At 40.1% G+C, this 24,697-nt stretch overlaps 1 protein-coding gene across 1 annotated transcript in view; it reads right to left on the reverse strand.

Annotated features, from left to right (window-relative positions):
* Positions 1-13,206, reverse strand: part of antxr2a (ANTXR cell adhesion molecule 2a) — a 78,125-nt gene extending 64,919 nt beyond the window's left edge. Inside the window, exons 1-7 of the mRNA XM_068566868.1 lie at positions 12,683-13,206; positions 10,144-10,215; positions 5,895-5,966; positions 4,806-4,887; positions 4,609-4,713; positions 4,136-4,204; positions 2,315-2,395 (exon numbers count right to left, since the gene is read on the reverse strand). Of these exons, the coding sequence (XP_068422969.1) occupies positions 2,315-2,395; positions 4,136-4,204; positions 4,609-4,713; positions 4,806-4,887; positions 5,895-5,966; positions 10,144-10,215; positions 12,683-12,855 (654 nt within the window). The 5' untranslated portion in view covers positions 12,856-13,206. The remainder of the gene's footprint in view (positions 1-2,314; positions 2,396-4,135; positions 4,205-4,608; positions 4,714-4,805; positions 4,888-5,894; positions 5,967-10,143; positions 10,216-12,682) is intronic.
* Positions 13,207-24,697: the final 11,491 nt, after the last annotated feature.

Raw genomic sequence — 24,697 nt, forward strand, 5'->3', positions numbered from 1 at the left:
CAGGGAGAGAAAAAGAAAAAGGAAAAAAAAGAGAGGCAGTCGTCCCAATATCTCAGCCGGCGATGTAACTGCTGGGTTTTCTGAGAGGATGAGGTGGGTTTAGTCACTTTGTGGAAATAATTGGGCGGAAAAGGTTCACGAAGGCTTTTTTTTTTTTACTGTGCATGATTTAAAAAAGGAATGAGTCACAACATCAGCGATACTGTTCACTACAGGTTACTTTACCCTCAGCTGAACGTGCTCAGGAGCGGGGAAATAATACGGCGCGATAACGATGTCTCTACTTGGCAATTTGTGGTTTTCAGCCCAAAAAAAAAACGTCCCAAAGCTCAGACAACAAAGATCCTGTGTGGCACAACTTAAAAAAATAAAAAATAAAAAATAAAAATATATATATATATATATATATTGAGTATGCAGAAATTGCAGAAGAAGAGAACTTTGCTGAGCTTGCTTTTTTCGGATCCTGCAGCCAAAGATGCTGCACAGACAAGCTCAAAAAAACCTCCAAAACCCTGTAGGGAGGAGCGAGGAGGCCGACTAGTCGGGAACCCGGTGTTACTGATCAGAGAGGAATGATGCGAGTGCCGCTGTGCTCAGAGCCTGCGACAGGAACGAGGCTTTCATTAGTTGTCGTAGTGCAGGCTAGAAAACATTTAGCAAAGTAAGAGAATTATACCAGCACTTTAACAAGGACGGCTTTGTGACGAAGCCCGTGTGCGTGCTTTTAAAATTAAAATAAATCTAAAAATATATTAGCTCAGCACAAACAGATTAGAAGCATTTGTTTTTCTTCTTCTCATTAGAAACAATCAAATCCACTTTTTTTACACACATTGTATGGTAATCACAAGCTGGATTCATGCGCTCCAGGCTGATGACAATAACCTAGGTTGCAGAGAGTGTCATCTTTTCTTTTTGTGCCTTTTTGTACGGTCCGAGCGACTGACAATCCAGTCAATCCTAAGGACCCTATTGAAACTGTTAGGTTTCTTGTTTCAGGTTATGTTTACTCATTATTTATCAATAGCAACCATTTCACATGTTTCTAATGAATCGTGGTTGCATTTTTCTTTCTTTTTAAAAAAAAAAAATCGTAAAAAATATCCGAAAGATGTATCACCTTGACTCATTTAAGAGCATCCTAGATGACAATTTTACTATATATATATATATATATATATATATATATATATATATATATATATATATATATATATATATATATATATATATATACACACACATACATACATACATACATAATTAGTTTGAATACGAGGAGAGGAACTTTAAAGTGTATATTCTGCCAGCGTCAAACAGCAGAATATCGCGTTGGAAGCAACGTGATCAACCGTAGTTGTTGTAGTTTGGATCACGCAACAGAAACAAGACACGCCCCTTTGGCTCCGCGTCACTGCAGCTGCATGTCTGACAGCTCATTCGTGGAGAGAAATGTTGCGCCCCCACCTCTCCGCTTTGGCTGACAGCGTCGAGGCTAAAAGCTGCAGCGGATGGAAAGTATCACTAATTGGCTGGCGAAGGAGGCTGCGTTGGGAAACTTTATAGAAACACGGTCTCAGGGATCCGACAAACTTCCCCATGTTTACGCCGCTACATTGACCCAGTCAACTTTTTGACCATGAAGTGTTCAATTCACAATGCAATTTAGTTTGCAAACTGGTGCAACAAAGGTCAGCAGAGTAGATGAATAGAATAAATAAAAGGGAGCAAATAAAATATCATATATACATTCATATTTAATCAATTATTGATGCCTACATTCATTATTAATAAGATTGTTTGTGCATTTAATGTCATGGAAATGTATTCATTATGTCATTCATTTATTTAATTTATTAATTGAGTAGGTTAAGTCCTCAATACAAGATGTGTTTGATTCTGAAATTTAAAAAAATGAAGTATTGCTTGTGTTGAAGAGTTTTTGACTGTCAAGCACAATAAACCCACTGTAGAGAGGAAGTCACATGGACAGTGACTAATGGTCTTAATGAGCTCCAGGGCGGTGAGAACATCGTCCTGGCTACAAACACACAGTCTCACTTTAATTGGTGACAAACTTTGATGAAGCTCACTCATCTAACCCGAGTTCCAAATTAAACAACACTACCTTAAAAAAGTTATTTAAAAAAAGGGAAGAAAAAAAACCTTGTTGCATGTATTAAACTCTGTTTAATATTCTATTATATATTCTATCTATTGTACATTAAACTCTCTCTCTCACACACACACACACGCATGCATGCACACGCACGCATGCACACGCACACACACGGAAAGTAGGCAAACTTACAGAGTTGACGATGCCTTTGAGCGCATGGAAGCCATCTTTGACAGGAAACACTTGGTCTTTGGTGTCCGCGATCTCGGCGAGCTGTCGGCAGCATCAAAGAGTCGAGTAAACAAAAGAAGTGCTGCAGATTTTATGCTGCTTTCTTTTTCCCTCTTTATGACCGAGCACCGTCTTTTGCTTTCATACAATGGGCAGGAGGAGACGTAGCAGATGGCATGACTGTGGCAAACACTTTGCTCAACCATAAAAAAAATCACTGCAACACAAATTGGGAGCAATATTGCCTTTTGTGTTTTTTTTCTCTTGACTTAGTAAGAGCTCATCACAGGATGGTTACCAATGGTTACAAGGGACAGGCCACCATGTTGGAAGGGAGACAGCAACACTGCGGACATCAGCGCTGACACAGAAGGAAACGCCGACTTTGTTGCAACTGACAAATAGCAAATCAAAGAAGGAGTCGGATTCATTTTTGGATTTCTCAAGAGTGTGAACGCAGCGAAACAAAGAAACGACACTTTAATGGAGATTGTGGTTTAATCAGGATGTTTGTCCAGAAAGATCTGATGGAAGCCAAGTTTGAATTTTAAACAACTCCGTTGGCCCCAAAACCATCTCTTTTTTCTTCACAGAACGAGAAGGGCGTTCCATAAGTGGAAAATAATGCGCCCAGTTTGGAGATCTGCTCCAAATATTGTATTTCTTTCTTTCTGGGGCCGAGCATCACACTTTCATTAATCCTGAAACACAAACATAAAGTCTTGGGCAGACGATGTCATCAGACTACGTGTATCTCTAACTAACGTAACAGCAGAACTACGTGACTTAAAACTTTTACATTTGATGATGTTCATTGTTGACTTTTTTGGGGCGTTATATTGTTGGTATTCCAATGTTTCATTTTGTCTCAGTTTATTTTTTGTTCAGTTTTTTGCGAAAGACATTTTGTTTTAACAGTGTGGCAGATTCACTAATCATGAAGCACTCTTCACTAGTCAATGAAGGAAGTTAGCTTTGCATTGGGTTCCGCTACAAAAAGCCAATGAGATTTTTTCTCATTGGCTTTTTATTTTGTATTGCATAAAATAAAATAAAAAGTTTATAAGACTCATACGTTTAGTCTTCACAACTGAAAACCACTTTTCTTTCTTGAAGAGGTAAAAAGCTCACGCCGCCACCGCTAAGCTAACGGGGGACCAGCGTTCTCGTGAGGACATTTAGTCATCTCTTTCAAATACCATGTTTTTTAGAGTCGTGTAAAAGGTTAAAAATCCACCAATAGAGATATTTACGGATGGATTTTAATCAGTACAACGTTAAATTGACTTCAGGTCGCGTGAATCGCAGAGCTGATTTCAGGCATCGAACGCAAAACACTTTGAGACAAGGTTTTTGGACTCATTTGTGCAGCACCGAGCCAATAAAACGAAACAAAAAAGGCAAAGAAAATCAATTAGAAGCTACGGCTAATCCCTTTAGCTTATAACCAGAAACTAAAACTTTGATTTTCATCCTAAAATATACGTTTTCCGCTGTGCTGGGAGCTCCAGGTCTCCACTGGTTTTAACCTTCTTTCGGCAATTTGTATCGCACTGAAACGCATGAATGAACATCTGAAAACTGGATCACAGCGCTTTAATGATGCCACTCTTAAGACGAGGATTTCCCACTCAGGTAATGGCGCTCACATTACACGTGTTTACCTTTCTTGACACTCTTCCAACACGGCGACGAGTCTCTCGCCAATCGGCGGCAAATCGCTCGGCACACACTCTGCGACAGACTTTGCGGCTGCAGATTTAAGACGGAAAGCTTTCTTACCTGCTGCTCATCGAAGTCCTTGATGCCCACACAGTAAACACGGGCGCCGAATCTCCTCGCATCATCAGCCTGCAGATCAAACAAACGTGGAGAGGATGTGCAACAGGTGAAAGAAAATAAAAATAATAATAATAAATATAGACGCGTCTAGGCACCAAAACGATCCATAAAGGTATTCATAAATATGTCATTAATTAAATAATGAATTAAAAAAAATATATGTTTTAAATATGCCATTAATTAAATAAAGACATTTAAAAAAAATTCTAAATTTATTGACAGAATTATTTTTTTAATTTTAAAAGCTGAATAATTTAACATATATTTTGTATCTGCAGTTTAATTAAACCAAACGGAAGTAAAATAAAGTGTCAGCTCTGTGGCGGTCGGGCGTAATCTTCGTCTCAACGGCAGTTTTTTTTTACACTTGAAACGTCAGAACTTGTGCAACCGTTGGACGGCGGCGATCTCACCTCTTTCACCGTGAGCTCGTGAACGTAAACTTCGAGCTTCCCATCTGTTAATGCCAATATGATGCTGGAGGACTGGGTGGTCTGCGCCCGGATCTGAGCCGAGGCCTGCGGGGGTTCAAGCGACACCAAAACGTGTCAATGCTGTCGAGCGTTCAGCTGTTTTTATATTGTGATACATCCACGGAGAGAAAACTGACCGCACTTATTCCCTCGTGCATGTATGTCTCTCCGGCTGGTTTCACTTCCCGTAAACGCTGCAGACCTTCTTCGATCTCGGATCTTCAACATACACACACACACACATATACAAATGCAATAATAACAACATATTGACAGTTTTGTTTTCCCTGTGCATGTGAAACCAAATCAAAAGGGTGAAGGTTTGTGGTGGAAAATGGTGGTTATGGTCCAGAGACAGACTTTAACAAGTTGTTCAGGTGATTAGAATGAAAATAGAAGCTGTTTATCCAGTTTGGCATTTAGAGGCCCGGCGGGAGTCAAACTAATAACCTCAACTTCATGGCACTGCAAACATTTCACTGTTCAACACATTGAATCTACAGCGAGCGAAAACAAAATGAAGAGAAATACGAATCTAAAATACTTCAATAAAAATGTATGGTTTCATCATGACAGCTTTGGGAAGCGTGCAGTACTTTCTGTGTCTATAACGCATTATAAACATACTAATAATGAGTTATATTCTGTTTAATGCGCTGTAAGATTATAGTTAGAAGCACTCTTAAAAATTAATGAGTGATAACAACTTTCAGAACACAAAAAACATTTTATAAAGACTTTTAAAAGTCAAACTTGCTGATTATAGTGTATTAGTAATATATTTCTCATAGTTGTTATATATCATGATAATTTTATCATGCATTATAATCACTATTATGGTGCACTATAATGTGATTGTAAGTTACTTGAGTTATAACTGATAATACAGTGATATACTGTATAATACTACTAATAATATAGTATTACAACAATGAAAATTATAATACATAATATAATTAACATAGGTGTAATTTCACACTATGATAATTGTAAAGACCAGCAATTATGAAGTATCATAATTTGGTGTCTTCGTCGTAATGAGGCAATGTAAAGCAAAATGTTAAAAATATTTAAAAAAAACTAAAAGCTGAACAAAAGTTGACATAACTGACATATTGCGACTGTGAGGCTTCTTAAAATGTACAGTAACCGTAGACGCAGCCGCGATGTCCATCAAGAGAATCAGTCAAACTAATCATGAAGCATGAAGCATGAAGCATCCGTACCGGTCTCCAGTCAGAGGAAGCAGGACTTTGGCTTGGGCCGAGAAGACGATGAACGAGACTCTCATTCTGGGGCTGAAGGGGAAAAATACAAAATGAAACTAGGAAAGACAAGAGTCTATTTCTTCTGCTTTTTTAAAATCTAGTCTAATATCACAATATTGACGTAATAACGGTATACTGCCCAGCATGCTTTTCCCCAAAATCTAGCTTTGAGTAATACAAACTCAAAGTACGGTAGTTGAGTACTAATATAAACATGAACAAATATAAATAAATATATAAATAAATATATATATATATATGATATACACACATACACACAAATATATATATATATATATATATGTGTATATATATACACATATATACACACATATATATACATATATAAATATATATATATACATATATATATATATACATACATACACATATATACATACATACACATATATACATACATACACATATATATATATACATACACATATATATACATACACATATATATATACATACACACACATACACATATGTATATATATATATATATGTATATATATATATATATATACATATGTGTATATATATATATACACATATGTATATATATATATATATATATATATATATATATATATATATATATATATATACACACACACACACACACACACACACAGAGACCAATTAATAAATAAGTAAATTGACTCATTTTGGAGCAATTTGGAGCGCATGTGTCATTTTTCTGTTAACATGTAGTTTCTTCAGTTTCTTTGCATTCAGATTTTTGCTGTTCACAATGTAGCATCAATTTCTGAGACCTCCCTCTTAACAGGAAACAGCACCGAGCCAAGACAACAAACCATAAAGCTGCCGATATGTAAAATAATCAGATTCTCTGCTTCCTGCGACCATAAAAAAATCATCACTTCCGTCCTCTTCATCCTTTTCATCAACCGCCCACACACAGCGCGACATGTAAAAATGACTCTGGATGGCTATTAAAGGAGTCAGCGTAACTGACTTTTCCTTTATTTTTATAAAAAGCTTGTACTCGGGTTGGGTTTCGTTACCGAGAGAGGCGTTTATAATTAACCAAACAGAAGGGGCTCTTTTTTTAATGTCAACTAATATTAGTGTTTGACTTTAAGCAGCTTCTGCGGGACTGAAGCAAGTGATTAATCCATACTCACAGACAGGAAACATGTTGAACTCGATGAGTCACACACACAAACAGACATACAAACTTTGTACCTGTGACTGTTTAAGGGTGTGAACGAATGCGTCTTTGAGAGTTTATAGCCTCATTAATATTCTACGTCCAACTGAGGGAGGGGGGGCGGGAGACTGCTGACCCAGATGGGGGATATCATCGGGTGGTGGAAAGAGCACTTTGAGGAACTCTTAAACCCGGCCAACATGTCCCCTGGAGAGGGGGCAGCAGCTAAAGATGGGAGGTGGTTGCACCCATATCCCTGGCAGAGGTCACTAAGATAGTCAAAAAGCTCCTTGTAGCAAGGCGCCGGGGGTGGAGGAGATCCGCCCTGAGATGCTGAAAGCTCTAAACCAGGGGTGTCAAAGATACGGCCCGCGGGCAAGATCCGGCTCGCTAGGGGGTCCAGTCCGGTCCGCCAGGGTGTCCAGTCCAACAGAAGAAAAAAAAAAAAATATATATATATATATATATATATATATATATATATATATATATATATATATATATATATATATATATATATTTTTTAGACTAAAATTAGCAGAGCTGGGATTCAAACCTCTGATCCTCAGACATGCAACCCATTGATCCACAGTCGCAACTGATGTGAGCACTGATATTGTGTTGGAAGTCGTTAAACATGGATTTCGTCATGAAAGTGGCGTCACTAACGTGTCATAAAGCGAGGGAATCTGCAGAGGAGAGCCAGGCAGATAAACACAGGGCTGATGTCTGAATTGTTGGTGTTTATGTTTCTAGTTAATTGTTGAAAGACCTTAAAATAGAGTTTATCATCTAAAAACCTTTACCAATGATTTAAACATAGAGAAACATTGTCGGCAGCATGTGGCCCCTTCACTAAAACGAGTTTGACAACCCTGCTCTAAACATTGTTGGGCTGTCTTTGGATGACACGCCTTTTTAGTGTCACATGGGGGTCGGGAACAGTTCCCATGGACTGGCAGACCGGGGTTGTGGTTCTGGAGAGTGTGTTCAAACTATCGGGTTATCACACTGCTCAGAGAGTGGAGATTGCTTATGCGATCTCCATGATCCAGGGTGCCGGAGAGGAGGCTCCGACCGGTTCTCGAACCTCAGATTCAAGACAAGCAGTGCGGATTTCGATCTGGTCGTGGAACAGTGGACCAGCTCCTCAACCTCGCAAGACTACTGGAGGGGTCCTGAGACATTTATGTGCAACCCGGAGACACACGTAAATCAAATTCATTTGACGAATGTGTACTTTATGTTTGAGGATGTGTGACGAACTGAGGGGATTATATGATCCTCCACCAAACAAGATGAAACACATGATATCTTATAAGACAATATTTCATCGGCTTATCTCACACTGAATATAAAAATCAGGAACTGGTGCTGATACAGAACATAGAATGGGTCCGGCGTTACACCACTGTGAGCAATAACACACAATAAATACGTTGTATTAAATCACTATAATAAATGAACAAGTAACGGACAAGAATATAATTATAAGATTAAACACAACGAGTATAACAGTGAGACTGTGCGATGTAGAGTTTCTCTTCTACACAGCGTGCAGACTTTAAATAAAAAAGAATAAAAAAGAATTGCTACATGGTGAGGAAAAAGCATTATTTAAAATAAAGTACCTTTAGCCATTGCATGAATGTCGGAGAGAAAATGTGACAATCTCCCGTGAAAATAATAGTGTGGAAAACGTAATGTAGTGGATCCACAGAAAGAAACCGTGAAGGTTAGCCGCATCTCACGGACGCCGTCCCACGGCCGCCGACTAAACTTCAGCTAGTTAAGTGCACCGAGTGGTTTATTTTCCCCTCAGAGATCCGAAGTCTCTTCGGAGCATAAGGAGAGGTGCTGATAATTCTCACCCACGTGACACATGGCCCAGTCGCGAGTCCTCCCCCGCGAAACATCGCACAATCTTTCAAAGCCACACGGCCAGACTTGGCCACCCGGGGCGTCGGGCGGTCGGCGGCGGCAGCAGCCGTGTGTGTCCGCATCCTGTCTGCGAGTTTCAGAGTCATATGTGGACTGAAAAACTAACCGAGTCACAGATGACAAATCGTGGGTGGTGACTTTTCGCGGCGAGCTGAATGGAGCTTGTGATTGTATACAATGCCGCTGATATAGGGAGACGGGCGGTGATGCCAAGGACATATCGGAGGGTGGTGGTGGTGGAGTGTGTGGGGTGGGAGGGCGGTGGGAGGGTGGGGGGGTTGATGGAGGAGTCCAGTTCGCTCCACATGGCGCAACAGAAGAAGCTCTTGAAGAGCAAGCATTGTTTAGCAGATTGTCCTCGTCGCCTTCCAGTGTTCTTTTGCTTTACTGTACATTGTCTGCCCGTCAGCCGCTCTGTGAGGGAGTGGAAGCAGAGGGATGAAGTGTGGAAGCCGGACCCCCCCCCCCCACACACACACACACACACACACGCACACATACAAACCCCCCCAGTGCAAATGGCCATTCTCACAGCCCAGAAGACTGCTCCTCTCTGCCACCCACTCCCACCTGGTGCCTTTGCTATTTTTCTTCAACCAAACCACTTCATTCTGGCTGGGTCGCCGCCGTCTGTACTCTGCTGGCAGACACCGGTTTTTGACTCAAACGTTATGCAAGCTGAACGTTTCAAGACGTTATTTTTTTTTATTAATTATGTGCACAAAAAAAGGATGTCATGGAATTTGCAATTTGATAGTTTAAAAAGAAGAAAAACAGGTGGGGACTGCATGTTGTGGGATCTTTAATTATAGCCATTTGTCAGATGGAGCAACCGAAAGTGATTGTTAAATAAAAAGGTATCTCCCTCCGTCAACCAATCATTTCACTTGGTTTTAAGAGATGCACGCAAATGAATAATCTTTACTTGTAATTTCTATTGCTCTATTGCATGTTTGAATCATTGCTTGACTTTGCTGTGTGCAACATCTGCAGCTCTAAGTCATAATTTTACTTCATGTTTTTTGTTTCTTTTTTAGTATCAAGTATTATAAAAGCCTGAAAAAAGCGGGGCCACTCTGGACTCACCTCACAAATCTGTCCGTGAGGTTCTTCACAAACGAGTAAATCTCGACCCAGTCAGCGGCGACGCTTCCGGACCTGAAACGAGAGAAGAAACAAAAAGTCAGTTCGCAGCTCGTCAGCGGCAGCAGATTGTGTGCTGGGGAGTCAGATACTGTGCAGTGTTGGTACCGCAGCCAAAGTTGGACATTCACACCAGCCACATGCTGGATAATTGTGCCAATGAGTCGCCGTTCTACGGCAGCTGGTCAAACACAAGAGCTTCTCCTCTCTACAGAGCTGGTAGAGTTAGACTTCAGTCACCAAAGTAATACGGCGGCGACTACGTCTTGGAAACTTATCTTTATGTCTACTGAAGCTCCGCTTTGGGACATTTATTCTATGGTAAAAAAAAAACTTTCACATGCCGATGTGGACCAGGGGCCGTAATATAGAGGAGATTTTGGGCTGTTGATCATGCAAACAATCAAATCTAAATCCTCAACAGGTGGGTATCGTTTAGGCAGAAACAAGTCATTTCCGACCGGTTGGTGCAGCCCAAAGAGTTCAGCGAAGCCAACATGAACGCTCGTCCACGCAAGTCTCAAAGAAAATAAGTTCAATACCCTCCATACATTAGCCTTAGCTCGATCTCCTCCTGAGCTCTGTGTCATTATATTGTTGCACTGTGCGTTGATATTGAGGTATTTGTTTGAGCATAAAACAACATCCCATGGGATTATTTCATTCGTTGCAGTTTCTCAATTACATTGTGTGACTGTTACTGGTCAGCCTGGTGGTGTGACTGGGAGAGCTTGGCTCGCAGTAAAACTTCCCTGAGTAAATACAGTTTGGCAACATTAAAAGTGTCACCTCACCTCATAGGACATTTTTCACTGGAAAAAAGAAGAAAAAAAGAAAAACCAAACACTGAAGCTTTTTATGAACTGGCCTCCGACTGAAACACCATCACTTGGTGTTGGAAGCAACGCTGCAGATTCTTACAAATCCTGCTGCACAACTTGCTAACATTATGATCTTAGTCTTATCGGGACCATCAGGAAGTCCGACAGTGGATAAGCTTTATCCTGCAGGGACGAGTAAACTTCCCTTCAAAGAGACTCAAGCTAGTATTCCACACCCTGATGACGGAGCTTTTTCTGCACGTTAGTTTTGTGTTTTGCAATTCATGATTAGAAATGTGCATTGCATTAGCCACTAGTAGAAAAACAAATCCCTCACGCACAAACACATAAGAGTCAAATTTAAGCCAATAGGCTCGGTCATCATCCAGTAATTTAGCAATTTTTAAACGAGGGTGGGGTAGTTTTCAAAGAAATGGGTCAAGAGACCCGCAGCAACGTACCGGCACGTCTCCAAGCCAGGGGAGGATTCAAAATAGTTGCTGTCAAAGCTGTAAACTCCCCGTAATATATTGGATTTTATTCTGCAGCATCTGTACACTTGATGCCTGAAGCAGCACTTTGAGAGCGTTACAATGACACAGGAAGTTTTCAAATAATGATGCAATGTGTTCTTTGCTAGTTTGCATGATTGACAAACAACATTCAAAGGGCTTCTCGTGTGTTTAAGGTCAGACTTTTGTCGCTATTGAAGGACATTGTCATGTGTTCAGGTAGAAACACTATTTAATAAATATTATATATATATATATATATTTTATATATATTACAGAAGATTTAAAAGATTTAAAGATGGGTGCAGCTTCTTTAAATTGACAAAGAATAGACATTGTTATAACTATTTGAGTGTAAAAACTTAAACTTGGGTGAATGTATCTATAGAGGGTCAAGAAGGAAGATGTGACAAACATCCATTCTGATGGTCACTTCTCATTATTATCAGTGTATTGTTTCCTTTCCATGAGTCATGCTGCCAAACCTTATGACATCATGTGACCAACTAGTCTCCTAAAAGGCAGCATGTTTAGGTTTTGGTCAACCTGTGACTAGTTGAGTGTCACAAGGCTCCAGCCAATCAAGGACCAGCAGCACGTATCTATCGGATCTGAGGCCTAGTGATCCGGTCTGGCTCTCAGATTCCAGTTCATCCCAAAGGTATATAATGGGGTTGAGGCCAGGACTCCATGCAAACCAGTCAAGTTCTTTCACATTAATCTGGGAAACGCAATTCTTTATGGATCTGGCTTTGAGCACTTTGAATGTTGTCATGATGAAACAGGAAAGGGCCTTCACCCTAATCCATTACCACCTAGTGTTGACACCGACGTACCATTTAGACGTCAATTTATTAAATATGCGTTGACAGATTAGTCCACATGGTTTTCAAATCATAGAATGTTGACACCCAACACTAGAACTATGGGTCTCACCGTTTTAGGTTTAAATAAAACAGTATGTCAGCAGCAGGTCACTGAATATAACGGGTCACAGAAAACAGCGTCACATCTACTCTCCTTACCACAGGGACACTAGACTGTTTACAACTAAAAACACTTCCACGTGAGAGGGCACACATCTGACAAACTCTCTCTCTCTCTCTCTCTCTCTCTCTCTTTCTCTTTCTCTCTCTCTCTTTTACTTACTTGTCCAGAACAAAGTAGAGGTCGTAGGCTCCATGACAGGACGCTTCTTCCGCCCAGCAAGACGAGGCAAACAGACCCAGAAGGACAACAGCGACCGCGGCCGAAGTCCATCGACTCTTTCCGGAAAATAGTTCACCCTCCGTGGGCAAAAAACGCGACAACTTTTCCAACATTGTTTTGCCACAAGATTTTCACTCGGGTAGAACAAAAATAATAATACAAAAAACGATGTTTATATATGTCTCCTTTTTTTTTTTTGCTTTTTGCTTTTTTAGGGAGTTTCACAGCGCGAGTGTGCCGTGCGCATCCCGGAGCTGCATGTCAAAGTTCCTGCACGAAACCACCGAGTTTAACGGATTAAACCTGCGAAATAAAGGAAACCACCGCCCCGACGTCACCAATTGTGGAGTTTCTTCATCTTCCTGACTCACTGTGTACTCACTCAACATCCGTAACAAGAGCAAGACGGGCTTCTGAGCTCACGTGGACCCTTGTTTATAGGGACGGGAAATCACTGCGAGCGAGAAAACTTCTCCGCGCTACTAAAGTTGCCGTTTCAGAGAAGAAAAAAGTTAAGGCGCCTTCAAGTGCTCGTCCCAAAAGCTCGGGTTTCTGAGTGACTTTATTTAACACAGTTGTTACAATGCTGTAATTATTATGCCACAAATTCAGGAAATCCACGTGGCTTAATTCTGATGCATTCAACAGTAAAATAAAGATAATAACATATTGTATTTGAATATCTCTCTCTTGTATTTCCCCCTCCCTATCCCTCGCTTTAAGGATTAAAGAGATGTATTCAAACATGTATGAACAAAAGGTATTCATTGACATTGATACAGGTGCATAAGGTAAAAACTTTAAAGCGGTATCTAATGCTAGCTTTTCTTGAATTTGGGAGAAATCTGTGCATGCAAATAGACACAGTAAGATAGACACGCAAATGTGTGTTTTTTTAATGTTATCTTTCCATCATGGCAGAAAGAAAAAACAACTAATGGAAGAAAAATCTAAACTTTGCAGAAGGTTAAAATGTCTGGTGCTTTCACGTTGAATCAGCATTTTCTTTTAGTTGTGATTTAGTTTGACATAAAAGGTCAAACAGTTTGTCAAAACAATCTTTCCAACGACACTTTAAGGCCTCGTCAGTTTTCATCTTAGTGCGCATGCGCGAGATGATCCCTGCTGTTAGACTTCTGCGGAAGCGGAGCTCCCAGTGCACACACCCAAAAACATCTGCATCATCTCCTTAAAGGTACTTAATAATGTTGCATTATTTACATAGCTCAGGTCAGATGCTGGAGTTTAGTTAGTTACTTTTTTTATTCTTCTTCACACTATTCACGAGCAAGGCACTGCCATTGTAGGGGTTGTGGGTTTGATTCCCAACAGGCCCATATGTGTTGTTGACATATGTTATTAAATTGTATATTATTGTTCTTTTTTAAAACAATTTGCTTAAAGTTCCTTTCTTTTTCTTCAACTTAATTATACACAGTTTGTATTGTTTAATACAATAAACTATATATATCTTTGATATCCAAGTTGAGAGCCTCTCGCGTTAAAGCACATCAGCTTGGCTTAAGTATTTTGGCTCAGTGAGGCTACAGATGTGAGGTCTGCCATGTGTGAAATCAGAGAAATAAAAAGAAAAATGCTGCACAGGGACAAAATATGCCATTTTAGCGTCAAAATATTCCTTATCAATTATTATAGGAGGATGCCCCTCTGTGTTCCTCTTCGTTTTTGTTGTTTTTAATGATGATCCTCATACGTAACCAAGAACAACTTTGGCCTGTGTGCTCCCTCCATGACACACAATTAAAACTGTGAAGAAATGTTGAACAATTCCTGGAAGGCTAAATATATATTGATCAAATGTGTAATGTGTCTCAGAAAAGATGGTGCACATGGGGGGTTTTGACTACCACATAGACAGCATAGAGTTTCACAGATATGACAACAGTACAGGAGCATGGTTGCTTCTATAACAAAATGTTTTATTAAAGTTTATATACTTAAGGCACACCATGGAACAAGGGCCTCATCGCTCATGGATGGCTCATCTGCATTTCTCTACTCCGTGATCTGCACAGGGAGCTGAACCTCTGCATGAACCAAAGCCTTCCTCATCGATTCAACCGGATGTTACATGAACAACAAAAAAAAGAAAGTCTTCGTTATGGATGATACAAATGTTCTGTACATTTGTCACACATTTATTGACTCAAGATGAGTAATTATGTTTCGTAACTCCTGCGCATCTGACTACCTTTTCCTCTCCCCTAAGGTTACAATAAACGCCTTTTCCTTATGTGGTATGTTGTTGTTTTTCTACAACATACAGGAAATTCCAGGTGTCTCTTGTTTGAACAAGGTGTGTGTAGCTGGCGCAGGATGTGACTTCAGGCTATGGAATTATGTGCAAGCACCACAGATGCTGTTTAAGCTCTACCTGGTTTACCTGTGCTGTGAAAATGCACTCAATGAAAAAGGGTTTTCGGTATTTAATGTAATTGTCATACACGTAGGCATATATTTGCATATGCTGGTTTTACAACGGTTGTCAGTATGCAAAGCTAACAACGTGTCCTCGTCTTTTTCCTGCAAAAGTCAAGCAACAAGTGTACATTTCCATTTATTACATAAATATGATTTAGTTATTTTTCAAAATAAACTTCTTCACAGGATGCAACTTAGTTATGCCGCGTTCACACCAAACGCAGCGTAAATTATTTGGCACGAGTAGATTACATGCAAAGTCAATGCACAGACACGATAGGTTGCGAAAGCACAAGCGGCACGAATGACGCGTTTGAAATTGCCTAACTCTGGCGAAAAAAATCGTGTGACGCAATCAGCGTTGAGAAGCTCCGCCAGTTCCCACGTATGTGGAATTAACACAACAAATATAAAGCAGAACCAGTGGTTATTTCCATGGTGGATGGCGGAAACGGTAACTAGTTTTACAGTGATAAGCTAGACACAGTTCCTGGAGTCAGTGAAATTCACTGAGCTGTGTGCTGTGTGCGGCTACGGATGGTGTTAGGAACCCAAACACAAGGGTGTTTAATGTTCCCACGTTTTTGTGACTTCCTTAACAAGCATAAAGCAGAACTAGTTGTTACTTCTTCCATAGTCGATAGCTGAAAAGATCGGAAAGAAGCCACGCCCCATTTGTTTGGTGTGAACACCCTTTTATTGTGGTGTAAGTAAATTGACGCTTTAAACGTTTGGTGTGAACTTCTACATAAATAACAACCTTTCTTTCAGGCTAATATTTGGCAAATTGCATTAATAATAAATAAATAAGATCTGGACCTGGATTTTCAGTCGACACGGTCAAGTTTCTGCCAGTTAATTTATTCTCTCAACAATTTAAGGTATTTGTTTTGCTGAGAGTTCTTGCCTAGAATGAATGATTCCTCTTCTGTTGTGCTTTTAAATTCACATACGATTAGTGTTGTGTTTTATCGGACAGCTTTATTGTGCTGTGAGGGACGTACTGACATATTTTATTCATGAGAACTAAACGTATTGACAATGGAAAACTGGAATAGAATTGCGATTGTATTTGAATCCTGAAGCTCTTATTTTGCTCGTCTTTCAGTAAGTTCTCTTACTCAAACCACTAAAACACAGTAATGTTCAAAGGACCGGCATTTCCTTTTGTTTTCGCCTCCGTGTGAAAACTGCGCTGTCACACAACTCCATATCAGCGAGGTAATTACCACTAACACACCTCATCAAATCTGAATAGTCCAGAGAACAGCGACACGCGAGTATAATTATCTGGCAAATCAAAGTATAATTAGATTTTAATTAGAATGTTAATTCTTTTGCACGCTGTTTGGTTTCAGTATATGCTCCCTAACTCTGTGTATCCTGATCAGGGCTCCATAAAACAAAAGGGAACGGGGGAAGAAGAAAAAAAGAAGCATGTATTTCCTATTGTTTAGGAAAACCAGCGGCTTGAGAAAATAGTTGTAGTGCATTGATTTGTCATGGGGTTTTTAAGCTTGAGGAGAAATCAAAAGTGACAGTTAAACTGTAATTTATGGACGCAGTGAAGTGTGGAAGCTAATCACCAGATGAAGCCGTGACAAAACGCAGAAGTACAACAACAAACACATAGTTCTGTTTATCTTGAGAAAAAAAAGAACAAAGTTTCCGTCGGCAATCTACTCACAAACACACAATGAATTATGGGATTTTAATTTTTTTTTTTAAGATCCAAAACCTATAAAGCTCTTTCTTTAAAATAATGACGTTCTCATTTATTTATGTTTGAAGAAATTGACACGAGAAACAAAAAACAAAAAAAAGGTTGATATATACCTTTTTCCTCTCCAAATGAGCCATTTAGCCTAGCTTAGCACAAAGACTGAAATCAGGGGGAAACTGCTAGCCTTAAATGGTATTTGTCTTGCAGATGGTAGTTATTTATTTAATCTGTCAAGAAACACATAATGACCAGTTTGCTTCTGCACTTGAACAATGTCTTCACCAAGAACAGCAAAGCCAAGTGACAAGACGGAGACGCCCAGATTGCCTGCTTTCATTTTTAAATCTGCACACGTTCGGTGAGCCGGCAGCTCAAAGCTAACAGGGCTAACTGTTTCTTGTTATGCTAAGTTAATATAGCATAAACACTGTCACTTTACTTCAGATTATTAAGGTCTGTGAACATTAGCCAAATGTTAAGGTTATATTGTTAAGGCTTTTTTAACACAAACTTGCCTTTTTAGAATTCTGCTTCAATAAACCGTAACATCTTTATACTGTCATTGCGTCTGAGTTTGTTTTCTCTGCTGCACTCGACCATCTTCAGTGCTAGGTTTTTACATTTTTTATTGAGGCTACTTTTATGGGTGTGTTTGAGTGATATTTTAATTATCAAGCCAACGATAATTTCTGAAGCACAGCTGCTTTATTGACTGGTGTTTCATGTAGTCGGAGGATAATTAAGCAGGTGTCTGGAGCTCCAATTTCAGATTTTTTTCCTCCATCTCCTCACTTTATCAATTACATTTTCCTTCCTCAGATTCAAAGCGGGGTGTTGCTCAAAGTGATTAACTTCTAAGTACATTTAAAAAAACTTATATCCACATTTCAAAACGACGACCGCACAGTAGATAATTTGCTTTATTGTGAAAAAACAATTCAGAGCATCACTGAACCAGCCTCCTGCTCTCTGCTGAACGAAGACTGTACTTCCTCGTCCTCTAAAAAGTCCTTGAAGTTAAAACTGCTGCATGTTGATGATGCTTGATTAGGAAGACAAAAAATATAAACCTCGTTATCAATAATTGGAGAGATGTCAGAAAATCAGAGTACCTCAAGAAAACCAACCAAAGAAATATTAGTCACAATAACAAAGATCCATCGAGCCCTAATGGCATCTATAACTCATGATTACCTTAATAACTGTTGTTTTAGCTTGTTTTTCCTCCTTTGAGAAAGCATTGTTTGTCACTAATGGCATCTTAAGTTGAAATTGAGTGCCTTGCCCGCAAATAAACAGCATCTATCAATCACGACTTGAGGCCAAGTGTCAAAGCACACAAAAGCCAAAGCTGTGTGTGTGTGTGTGTGTGTGTGTGTGTGTGTGTGTGTGTGTGTGTGTGTGTCTGTGTCTGTGTCTGTGTCTGTGTCTGTGTGTGCGTAATGAGTAGTGTGTGTGTGTGTGTGTGGTATTTAGATGTGTGAAAATGGTGATTTTGCACACAGTGACTTTTTGTTCAGCTGACATGTAAACTCATCAGCTGCTCAACACCAAATTCGTCCTATACGGGCGTTACAGAAGACACGCCGCCATGTTGGAACATCTCCACTAAGATCTTTTTTTCATGTACAAATAGCAGAGAAGGAGTGTGAACAGGGCAGTGCAACGTTGAATAGTCTAAGAAGATGACCTGCTCCCTCTGTAGCTATGAAGGGCTCTTTGTAAGATAACGCAAAAAACAATTATTGGTTTCAGTTCATTATATAACAAGGAATTCATAGTTGTGGATATTACATGTATTCTCTGCCTATAAATCTTCTTAAATCAGATACAATGTTTCTTTAACTTGACTCCTCAGGTTGCCAAAATAAGTCATACTGTATAGAAGTCTGCATTCTCTCTACTGACCACCAGAGGGCGACTCTTCTGGTTGTATAGAAGTATATGCTTCATGTGTTAAAGTTGCATTCTCTCTACTGACCACCAGGGATCGACTGCTTTGGTTGTATAGAAGTCTATATGAATGACTCTACTTCTCTCTTGATGTATTCCCTCAGCAAACATTGTAAACATGAGTTTATGTCTCAATCTCTAGTTTCAAGTATTCTTCAATACAGCATGATGTTCATTTAGTGAACATTTAGAGTCCAACAGACCATAAAGCAGGGGATGCTTTAGGGTGGGGCTTACTGTGATTGACACATTGCTACCCCTCTCTCCTCCATATTACAAATATGGTAACTTCGGGTCACCAGTTGCAAAAAGTCGAGATGGTGACGGCCAAATCCTGGAACTCGAGTCGTTAAAACGGCAGTGTAAAAATGAACGTATGACATCACAATGACAACTTCCACTTGTTATACGCAGTCTATTGCTCAATACAATGTCGGCGCCTGACTTTCATCCTTTGTGCCCCTCATAATTACTACGCCCACCGTACTTACAGATAACAACGGTTGTAGAACTGTATGTCAAACTAGAAACTGGCATTATGAAGACGTTCGTGAGGTTGCCCTGCATTGCTCAGCTAAAGCACGTGTCATCGCTGACTCCTCGGAGAAAAAGACGTTAGCGTTGAGAGACGGGTCGGCAGCCAGGCATCGTCCAGATAATGAAATGAATCCATGTTTGATCCTCTCAGCGTCTCCCGGTAATTGTTCTTGATTCCCCCTTTGTGTTTCACGCTTGACTCCCCACTCATATCAGGCGCCCCCGCGTATGAAGACGTGCTCATTCCCCCTACCAGTGACAGCGGAGTTCAGTGATTAACAAATTAAGGATCTTCTTTGCCTTAATCTGTCTCGAGGCTTTTATTCAGCTGGCTCCTGCAGAAACATGTTTGGCAGTGACAGCACTTCGGCTCCCGTGTTTAATTGGATTAGAGGGAGATCGGGATAAATATACACTCTCAGACGGGACGACGGGTAGGGCCGGATGAAGTGAAAACAGGTGATGACGTCGTTTCAGAGTTACCTTTTCAACTTCTTTCACTGTGCCTTGGAGCCGGAGAGAATTTCTTTGGCATGGAGTATCATGGAAGGAAGGGAACGCCGGCGTGAGGACGTATGGATTAATTTCGGGATACATTAGGCTGAACAGATTAATGTCAACGCACGAACACACAGGGGTTTTTCTGATGTTGAGCAGTCTGGATGGGGCAGTCCAAGGCTATATTAAAGTTGAGTTAGTCAAAGACATGATGGGATAGTTTGCGCTCTGGTTTAATATCTTTTAAATTGGACTATTTTCATTGTGTTCTGTTGGGCAGTCAATCACTTTAGTTAAGTCTAAGCAAACTAATCAATAAACCCTTAGCTAAGCCCCACCCCAAACTGCCAATCAGTCTACCTGTCAGAGCAACATCACAATGAAGCCCACACAGTCAATCACTGCACTCTAGAAATATTATCTCATCCCCCCCCCTCCCTTTCTATCCCTGTGTTGTATTCACTTAGTTGACATGCAGCCGTAAGCAATGGAACTATAGGCCGTGAGGTGAACCCTGTTATCTCCCTGTGGCAGTTAACGTCAAAACACGTTAACTGTGTGAAACTGTAGTAGTAAACGTTCAAACATGTAGTTAACTTTGTGAAAATGTAGCAGATAACGTTCAAACACGTTGTTAACATTGTGAAAACGTAGCAGTTAAACAGTTAAACATTTAAACACATGGTTAATTTTGCGAAACTGTCGTGGTCAAGGTTGGAAAGCTTGGTTAACGTGGTTAACTCGTTGAAACTGGCGCAGTTAGTGCTTTAACATGTGCTTAATGTTGCAGTTTAACGTTCAAACGCATGGTTAACGTAAAACGGTCATGAATAATGTTGTAAAATCTTGCGGTTAATGTCGGAACACAAGGTTAAAACAAACAGGACTTAAACCCAGGAGACCAGGAGTCTGTTCGTGTCCCGAGTAAAACCAAGTCAATGTTGACTCAACCTACTTGCCACGTAACTTCTGTACTTCTCTTAACTAACAGCAGTTACGTACCTATCAAACTTATTTCATCTTTTTAAGCATACTTATTTTAGCCCAAACCACAATCTATTTTCTTGGCTTAACCAAGTATGTTGGTTGAATAATCAAACAAAGTTTATAATAAAAAGTTAGTTAGTTTGAAGCACGGACCGGGCTTTTTAACTATAACGTGCGAGTGAGAATGCGATAAAGAAACATAAAGTTCTCCTGGCACTGGTGGTTGAGGTGCATGTGGGGAAAGTACACAGAATTCATAGTTCCTCAGCTTTGTGGTTCTTGAACTTTTGAAGTTCCACTACTTCCAGGATCATCACAGTGGAAAATGACTGACACGGACACACTGGTCCCACGTCAACGGGGAATGTGTGTTTCAACTGATGAGAAACAACAGGACAATGAGATACAGCTCCATTGAGCTATGCATGACCTTTATCAACCTCTATTGGCAAACAGTTGCCATTGCAACAACCGGAGGGGCTTAATTTCCTCTGATACAAGTCTTCAAACGCCTTCATTGGCAGGATCTTCCAAAGGAGAAGCACAGGCTGGAAATTCACGACTGAAAGCTTGATATACTCTCACCTGGTGAACAAAATAGACCCCACGTATAAACACATTCTGTTCTGTTGCTACAAAGTAGCAAATATGTTGCTAACTCTCCTCTTAAGGTTTAAATTCAACGGCAAAGAAATGTTAGAAATCACGTGAGCAGTTTTTTTTTTTAAAGTAGACAATGGAAAATTAAGGTTACTTAAAAAATAAATAAAAGTGTCCGTGCGTTTGACTGAACGAATGCATGAGAGGTAGAGGAACAGTTGAGCGGAACAAAGAAGGACAAAGAGAACGAAACAGCGCGGCCACTGATGTGAAACCAAAGCGGACGAGCCTCTGCGGTAGCTGTTGCTTCACATGTCAGGCTGCGGCGCTGCTGAACACTGACGGGGGCTGATTGGTGAGCGCCATCACCGCCGTTTTTACAGCTTAATGACTGTCACAAAGCACCATGTCCCTCGGGGGGAAAAGACTTCTTTTTTTTTAAGAAGAAGTAAGTGCATGAGCCTTGCTGTCGCTTAAGTTGGCAGCAAATAATTCGTCCATGCCTTGTCACCTCCATTGCAAACCCCACCTCCCCCCACCTTCCCCCTCGTTCCACCAGCCCCAGTTCAAACTGCCCCCGGGCGCTCGGAGCAAGATAGCGATGAACAATTGCCGTGTTAACAGTTCATCTTGCCGATGTTTTTTCCAGCCTGTCACGGGAAGTCTTTGCACTTTTTCCAGTGTTAGAAGAAAACTTGCTGGCACATTGTTGTTGTTCTCAGGAAATGGCTCGACCTCGCACAACCTCGTGAGGGGACAGGTGCTCTGGTGAACGTGTCGCACCACAACGTGCTGTGTGAGGAGTTTGTGTTTAAACTTTACATGCATGTACAGTAAAGTATTTTTTTTTAATCTTTTTGCGTCTGTGTGCTTTCATGAGTACTTTATACAGCAAATGTTAACATTACGCAGAGAAAAAAAATAATATTTGTAGCACAAATAAAAGGCGTCGACCAAATTCCGCCAGTACTTAAGAAACAACAATAACACGTAGCCAGAGACAAGCAAACCAAACTCCTTTCAACCTTGACAAAGACCAAATCCTTTCAAAATAAAAGTATACATACAGTATTTTAAATATATATACATATATATAGATATATATTTCAAGGTGTTGTTTATTGTGTTTGCCCTAAGTGTCACTTGACTGAGGTTTCAACTGTTTTGCTTGCATGTTGCAGTGTCATCAAATTTTATTTTAATTTAAATTGTATTTACCATCTTTTAAATAAATCTTGTTGATTTTTTTTAAACTTCATCTGCTGATGAAAAAGGTGAGATATGATCAAAACCTCTAGAAAAGCAACTCAATCGCCCTTGTGGTGTGATAGTTTTGTCCACCAGGAACAAGTGGTTTGATTTTTGTGTCAAACCTTGGAATTCTTTTTCCAAGGACTTTAACAACATTGTAAGATATTTGAGCGTTCCTGTCTTTTTTTTCACCTGCACAGAATGTACTTTTTTTTTTTTTTAATCCAGTAGAATATTAAAATTATGTTCTATTGCTGTGTGTTTAATGCAGAACCCTTTGACTAGATATTAAATAATATTATTGTCTTTTTCTTCTTCCTGATTTTACTACATTGTATTCTTCTTTTAGTAGAGTTTGCCTTGTTGTTGAGATGGAAATGTCAGATCATACTCCACTTTTAGTAGCTTCGAACATTGCACCAGTTTCACAATGTTCCATTAAGATTGCATCAAGGATTCAAACCTCCGTCATTCGCCCACTTCCTTTAAAATCCACCTGAAGTTTTAGGAGTTTATTTCACTGTTTCATACTGTGTTCTTGACCTGTCTATAATAGATGCCACGTGATGTTTGAATGTGATGAGATGTTCACCTCATCTGTTCCCCTGGCTTTGGCTGAATACATGAAGACCCCTCCCCCTGTTCTCAGTGCTTTAATGGATTTACCTAAGCAGTCACCCACCGACATACCTCCTCACTCAACTTGACAAGCTTGCCGGTCTGCATTTAATGTGACGACCAGGAGTATCTAACGCATGTGACAAAGTCCTCAGACAGACCGGGGCGGCGGCAGAGGTGGTGATGGTGAGGGAGGGGTGGGGGTCACATCTCTTGACAGCTGCCATTTTCAGTACCGCGCTTCGCCCCCTCGTAGCCAGTCGACCGCCAAGTCGTCCCCCTTCGACTTTGCTTTCTCTCTTGCCACCTTTTTTTTTTTTTTTACTGCTCAGGTTTTCCAGACCGGGAGACTGCGGCGTCGCCAGAGATTATTAACGCCGTCTTGAGGGCCGGCAGCGGTGATAGCTGCGGAGAAAAAAAACCACATTTAATCAAAAAAACATCCTGAACTTTGTGCAGTCAGAGTCAGAGATGAGGACGAGGTGGAGAGGATGTTCGGCCCCACGGCTGTCAAAGTTAAAGAGCTATAATGTAACTTGTAAATTGTCAAATGTAAACCCATATATCTCATCTTGAATATGAATCTTTATCATCATGTAATTAATGCATGAGGATATTAAACTTATCCTCAAGGTCAAACCCAAATCCTTTCAAGGTGACAGAAGCTCCTTCTCTTTGGCGTCACCTACATGGCAATAAATGATGACGTTAAATGTGTTTTTGGATCTCACTTCTGCTTTTGTTTGTGGACCTTATGCTGAACCACCATTGTGTTACCTTATAAGGCAACAGACAATGACTTAAAAGACATTTAATTAAATTAAAATCTCCCAGAGTTTTGCTTCTAAGATATTCAGAGGGAAGAATGGAAGCTGTATTTACTCCAGTTTGTGTATTTTAAAGAAAAGGTAACTAGAAAAAACTATCACAGACAAACATCTGTGGGTTTTTGACAAATCTCCCCATGAGGCTCACTTTGTAGCTCTACTGGGGGCTTTATATTGTATCACAAAATCTTCCTCAGTAGATTGAGTTTGCTCAGCTGTCATGTGGTTATCATTTCCAGTTGTCTTGGCACCGTAAAGGTGAATGCAGTACAAATTTAACAGCTGGAGCATTTGTGTTTATTTGCCCCAAACAGCCAATGTGTAAACTAGACGTTAGCTGTATGCTAGCTTGCTAGTGACGGACAAACCGCCAACTTCTGTCTTTTGCTGCTCAGCTTAGCCTCTGACTGAACTCAGCGCAAACTCTTTTAATTGTTTTCATCATTTTCTCTCTTTTAGTACTTTTGTCCCTGAATATAGAAAAAGTCATAGAATTGTTTCACTCAAGTTGAAGTTTAT

This window comes from Clinocottus analis, unplaced genomic scaffold, assembly GCF_023055335.1.
Source record: "Clinocottus analis isolate CAN_PGR_092001 unplaced genomic scaffold, fCliAna1.0.p SCAF_7, whole genome shotgun sequence".
Taxonomy (NCBI): Eukaryota; Metazoa; Chordata; class Actinopteri; order Perciformes; family Cottidae; genus Clinocottus; species Clinocottus analis.